The 6000-nt window shown below is 49.4% G+C and overlaps 1 protein-coding gene across 6 annotated transcripts in view; it reads left to right on the top strand.

Moving 5' to 3' along the window:
• The first annotated feature begins 4608 nt into the window (after positions 1–4608).
• The window catches only part of CSNK1A1 (casein kinase 1 alpha 1), a 58653-nt gene continuing 57261 nt past the window's right edge, over positions 4609–6000 (top strand). For all 6 annotated transcript variants that reach the window (XR_013531487.1, XM_002744358.7, XM_002744357.7 and 3 more), the window contains exons 1-2: positions 4609–5239; positions 5890–5996. Coding sequence is in view for 5 of the 6 variants with exons in the window: in XM_002744358.7 (XP_002744404.1) it covers positions 5117–5239; positions 5890–5996 (230 nt within the window). In the remaining variant the exon portion in view is untranslated. The remainder of the gene's footprint in view (positions 5240–5889; positions 5997–6000) is intronic.

The raw sequence follows: 6000 nt of genomic DNA, 5'->3' as shown, positions 1-6000 counted from the left end.
GCCAGCCGTGGTGGCTCATGCCTGTAATCTCAGCACTTCTGGGAGGCTGAGGCGGGTGGATCACCTGAGGTCAGGAGTTCAAGACCAGCCTGGCCAACATGGTGAAACCCTGTCTTTAAAAAAAAAAAAAGAAAGTACTTTAAATTGCAGGCCGGGTACAGTGGTTCATGCCTATAATCCTAGCGGTTTGGGAGGATGAGGCATAAGGATCACTTGAGTCGGGGAGTTCAAGACCAACCTGGCCAACAAGGCAAGATGCCATTTCTACAAAAACTTAAAAAAAAAAAAAAAGGCTGGGCGCAGTGCCTCATGTCTGTAATCCCAGCACTTTGAGAGGCCGAGGCTGGGGGACCACCTGAGGTCAGGAGTTCAAGGCCATATGGTGAAACCCCATCTCAACTAAAAATACAAAAATTAGCCAGCGTAGTGGCAGGCACCTGTAATCCCAGCTATGCTGGAGGCTAAGGCAGGAGAATCACTTGAACCCAGGATGTGGAGGTTGCAGTGACCAGAGATCGAGCCATTGCACTCTAGCCTGGTGGACAAGAGCAAGACTGAGTCTTAAAAAAAAAAAAAAATTAGTCACAGTGGTGCCTGCGTATAGTCCTAGCCACTGGGGAAGCTTGAGGCAGGGGGATTGCTTGAGCCCAGGAGGTCCAGACTATAGTGAGCTATGGTGGTGCCATTGCACTCTAGCCTGGGTGACAGAGTGAGACTTTGACTGTAAAAAATAAAAATAAAAATAATAAATTGCGAAGCACTAAAAAATACAAGTATTATTATTGAACTAGGTGAGCTCTATATTTCCCTCAAGGTCTAAATTTTTTTTTTTTTTTTTTTGAGACGGAGTTTCACTCTTGTTACCCAGGCTGGAGGGCAAATGGCACGATCTCGACTCACCACAACCTCCACCTCCTGGGTTCAGGCAATTCTCCTGCCTCAGCCTTCTGAGTAGCTGGGATTACAGGCACACACCACCATGCCCAGCAAATTTTTTTTTGTATTTTTAGTAGAGACGGGGTTTCACCATGTCGACCAGGATGGTCTCGATCTCTTGACCTCGTGATCCACCCGCCTCGGCCTCCCAAAGTGCTGGGATTACAGGCTTGATCCACAGTGCCCGGCCCTCTTTTCTCTTTTGTTAAAGAGTCAGGGTCTCACTATGCTGCCCAGGCTGAAGTGCAGCGGCTAGTCACAGGCGCGATCTCACTACTGATCAGCACTGGAGTTTTGACCTGCTCTGTTTCCGACCTGGGCCGGTTCACCCCTTCTTAGGCAACCTAGTGGTTCCCCGCTCCTGAGAGGTCACCATATTGATGCCGAAATTAGTGTGGACACCGAATCGGCATAGTGCGCTACATCCCAGAACTCCTGGGCTTAAGCAATCCTCCAACCTCAGCCTCCCAAGTAGCTAGGACTACAGGCACATGCCACCTCACCTGGCTAATTTTTGTATTTTGGGTAGAGACGGGGTTTCAGCATGTTGGCCAGGATGGTCTCGATTTCTTGACCTCAGATGATCTGCCCACCTAGGCCTCCCAAAGTACTGGGATTACAGGCATGATCCACTGCCCCCAGCCCTATTTGGTACATTTAAAAGACTCCTTTCATTATACCAAAGCTGCTGCTGATTTAGTAAGTACAGAATGATTTGTGACTTTAGTAGCAACACCAAAAACAGGTTATTCTTCAGTCTCTTAGGATGCAAGTTCGTGCAAAAGATACATGACTTTAAGGAGAAGGCTGAGTCATAGCCAACACCTGAGGACTTTATTTTCTATGTTAAAAAAATTTTTGGGGGCCGGGTGCGGTGGCTCATGCCTGTAATCCCAGCACTTCGGGAGGCCGAGGCGTGTGGATCACGAGGTCAAGAGATCGAGACCATCCTGGTCAACATGGTGAAACCCCATCTCTACTAAAAATACAGAAAATTAGCTGGGCATGGTGGTGTGTGCCTGTAGTCCCAGCTACTCAGGAGGCTGAGGCAGGAGAATTGCCTGAACCCAGGAGGCGGAGGTTGCGGAGAGCCGAGATCACGCCATTGCACTCCAGCCTGGGTAACAAGAGCGAAACTCCGTCTCAAAAAAAAAAAAAAAAAAGAAAGAAAATTAGCAAAATAGTAGTGATCTCTGGAAAACTCAAGATGCTTAAACTTGGCTTTTTTTTTTTTGAGATGAAGTTTTGCTTTTGTTGCCCAGGGACCAGGCTGGAGTATGACGGTATGATCTCGGCTCACCACAGCCTCTGCTTCTCGGGTTCAAGCGATTCTCTTGCCTTAGCCCCCTGAGTAGCTGGGATTACAGGAATGTGCCACCACACTCAGCTAATTTTGCATTTTTAGTAGAGACAGTTTCTATATGTTGGTCAGGCTGGTCCTGAACTCCTGACCTCAGGTGATCCACCTGCCTAGGCTTCCCAAAGTGCTGGGATTACAGGTGTGAGCCACCATGTCTAGCCATATTTGGCTTTTTTTTTTTTTTAATTTTAGACCAGAGTTTAACAGCAGATTTTAACTTAGTCAAAATGTGCTTTCGAGTCACCAAAGGCAAATGATGTCTAATAGGGCTGATTTGGGAGTTGGGCACCCCAGGTGTTGGTTGTGCTTTAAAACTTCATGCTAAACCTTAGGGGAAGTCTTTTCCCCTCTCTCTTCAGTTAAGATCTCTTCCAAGATGAACCCTATTACTAATTACCTGATCAGCTTTCAAAGTTGCAGTTAAAATACTTCACATTTTTTTCCATTTGTACTTATAATTTTTTTTTTGAGACAGGGTCTCTCTGTTGCCCGGGTTGAAAGTGCAGTGGCGTGATCTACGCTCACCACAATCTCTGCCTTCCGGGTTCAAATGATTCTCAGCTTCCCGAGAAGCTGGGGTTACAAGTGTGTGCCACCACACATGGCAGATTTTTGTATTTTTAGTGGAGATGGGGTTTCACCATGTTGTCCAGCTAGTCTTGAATTCTGACCTCTGGTGATCCAAACACCTTGGCCTCCCAAAGTGCTGGGATTACAGGCGTGAGCCACCACTCCTGGCCATCAAATTTTGTAAAACAATATGTGGTCAAGATTTCATTCTCTGATCTATTTTTAGTAAAAAGAAAAAAATTACCGTGTAGTTTGTTTTGTTTTTGAGACACAGTCTTACTCTGTCACCCAGCTGGAGTGCAGAGGCATGATCTTGGCTCACTGCAACCTCCATCTCCCAGGTTCAAGCGATTCTCCTCTCTCAGCCTCCTGAGTACCTAGGACTACAGGCGCCTGCCATCACGCCCAGCTAATTTTTGTATTTTTAGTAGAGATGGGGTTTCACCATGTTGGCCAGGATAGTCTTGATCTCTTGTCCTCGTGATACCCCCGCCTCAGCCTCCCAAAGTGCTGGGATTACAGGCGTGAGCCACCGTGCCCCTGGCTACCATATGGTTTTAAATGTTGTCAATTATGTTTTGCGACAGTTACCTCTGCTATATGTTAAGGTTAATATTGAGGTTTTCCATATGACCAACATATGATTCTTTTTTTTTTTTTCGTTTTTTTGGTGGGATTGGGAGGAGGGCTAGAACAGTTTTTTCACTCTTGTTAATTTTCTGTTGATTCCACCTATTACTAATCTTCATTATGGCAAGATACCCGGTTTTCTCATGAAGATCAAATGTGGTAGTGGGGCAATAATGCAAAGACAAAGGACGGTAGGAGGATTCCGGCTTCTTTTTTCCCCTCCTGAGCAAACAGGGTCTCTAACACTCCGTAGTAGAGAACACAGTTCTATTTATGAAGGGTAATTAGCTGGGCTTTGCTACAACCGAGAGCCCTGAACGATTCGATCAGCCCGATACGCGGGCTGCTTTTCTCTTCTTCTCCACCAGAGGCGATAGCCTCTTTCCAAACAGAAACTTGGTTGCAATAGGCCGGTCGGGGGGAGCGGCCAGAAGATCAAAGATTAAAAACCGCCTGAAACAGGCCGGGCGCGGTGGCTCATACCTATAATCCCAGCACTTTGGGAGGCCGAGGCGGGTGGATCACGAGGTCAAGAGATCGAGACCATCCTGGTCAACATGGTGAAACCCTGTCTCTACTAAAAGTACAAAAAAAAAAATTGGCTGGGCATAGTGGCGTGGGCCTGTAATCCCAGCTACTCGGGAGGCTGAGGCAGGAGAATTGCTTGAACCCAGGAGGCGGAGGCTGCGGTGAGCCGAGATCGCGCCATTGCACTCCAGCCTGGGTAACAAGAGTGAAACTCCGTCTCAAAAAAAAAAAAAAAAAAACCTCCTGAAACAAAGAGCAAAGGTCAATACCAAACTCCTAAGGAGGCCTGAAGCTTTTATCTGTTAGGAAACGGGAAGGTGACTTCTCCCTGACATCGGTGCCTGAGGCCACTCAGCCTTCCAGAGACCGGGCGGGTCCGGGCGGGTCCGTGGTAACAGGTAGCACCGGCTGAACAGCCGCCAACCGGAAGTGGAAGAGAGCCTGGGGCGGGGTGAGTACCAGCCGCGGCACGCCTGCGCAGTCAGCAGGAGTTACAGTGCTCATGCGCAGCTGGGCGGTGACGAGGTGACGCTTGGAGCGTGGGCCGCGACTCTCACGGATCCGGTTCCGCCCTCCCTCTGGCTGCAGATCCTCCGGAGCGAGCGCCCGAGATCCCTTTCCCAGAGTGCTCTGCGCCGTGAAGAAGCGGCTCCCGGGGACTGGGGGCATTTTGTGTTGGCTGGAGCTGGAGTAACAAGATGGCGTCGTCGGCGGAGTGACAGGGGTCCCTCCGGGCCGGAGCCAGCAGCAGTGCTGGCAGTGGTATCGCCGCCCTAGCTCACCGCGCCCCTTTTCCTGCCCGCGACGTCGCCGCTCAAGCAGGCATCGGCCGCCAACGAGAACAAGTGGCCCAGCCTGGTAGCCGCGAGAAGCCCTTCACAAAGTGCGGCCTGGCAAAAAGAAACCTGACTGAGCGGTGGTGATCAGGTTCCCCTCGGCTGATTCTGGGCCCCGAACGCCGGTAAAGGCCTCTGTGTTCCGTTTCCTGCTGCCTTCCTCCGTAGCCTTGCCCGGTGTAGGAGCTCGAGAGGTCTCCGTCTTCCCCTCAGAGGTGTCGGGGCTTGGCCCCAGCCTCCATCTTCGTCTCTCAGGATGGCGAGCAGCAGCGGCTCCAAGGCCGAATTCATTGTCGGAGGGAAATACAAACTGGTACGGAAGATCGGGTCTGGCTCCTTCGGGGACATCTATCTGGCGATCAACATCACCAACGGCGAGGTAATCACCTGGGGTAGGGTTGACGATAACGCTGGGCATTTCCTCATTCCCCGCCCCCACCACCGCGCACCCCTAAAGTGCTTGGGCCTCTCCCCACCGCACGCACTCGTCAGGGAGTCCAGAGAGCTAGTTTTCCTGGCTTTTGAACCTCCCCCGCTCTTTCCCTAAAAGGATCAAGAACCCGATAGAAAGGTTGGGGAAGGTTCCCAGCTTGTTAAACACGTCCCATAAATGTCCCTTAGTTGAACTTTTTTTTTTTTAACCGTTTTTTAAGGTGGAAACGGCAAAATCCTATTTCTGTGATTCCCATGCTTTTATTTTATTTTATTTTTAATTCTGCTGGCCTCTTATTCCAATTAGAACAGTTTCCGATCGCCTAGTTCCTTAAAAACCTCTCATTACGTTCAGAGGTTGCCTCTTTTTTTCTGGATGAATCATTTTCCTGCACTTTAGAAGAGGTAGGGATTTCGTCACTACCCCCTGAAGAGGCTGGTTGCCTCATTTTATAATTACAGAGAGCTTTCTCTTTCCAGTCTTTCGCTTTTTCCCTGTAGTCGCGACTTGGAGTTTTGCTAATGTCTCTCCCTCCTTTCCTAAGTGACATTGAATCCGTAGGGATGTTGATGCCATCATCCCTCTTTCCCCTGCAGGAAGTGGCAGTGAAGCTAGAATCTCAGAAGGCCAGGCATCCCCAGTTGCTGTACGAGAGCAAGCTCTATAAGATTCTTCAAGGTGGGGTTGGCATCCCCCACATACGGTAA

The sequence above is a fragment of the Callithrix jacchus genome, chromosome 2, assembly GCF_049354715.1.
Source record: "Callithrix jacchus isolate 240 chromosome 2, calJac240_pri, whole genome shotgun sequence".
Lineage (NCBI taxonomy): Eukaryota > Metazoa > Chordata > Mammalia > Primates > Cebidae > Callithrix > Callithrix jacchus.
Note: the sequence above shows the minus strand (reverse complement) of the source record. Positions and strands in the feature narration are given on the sequence as shown.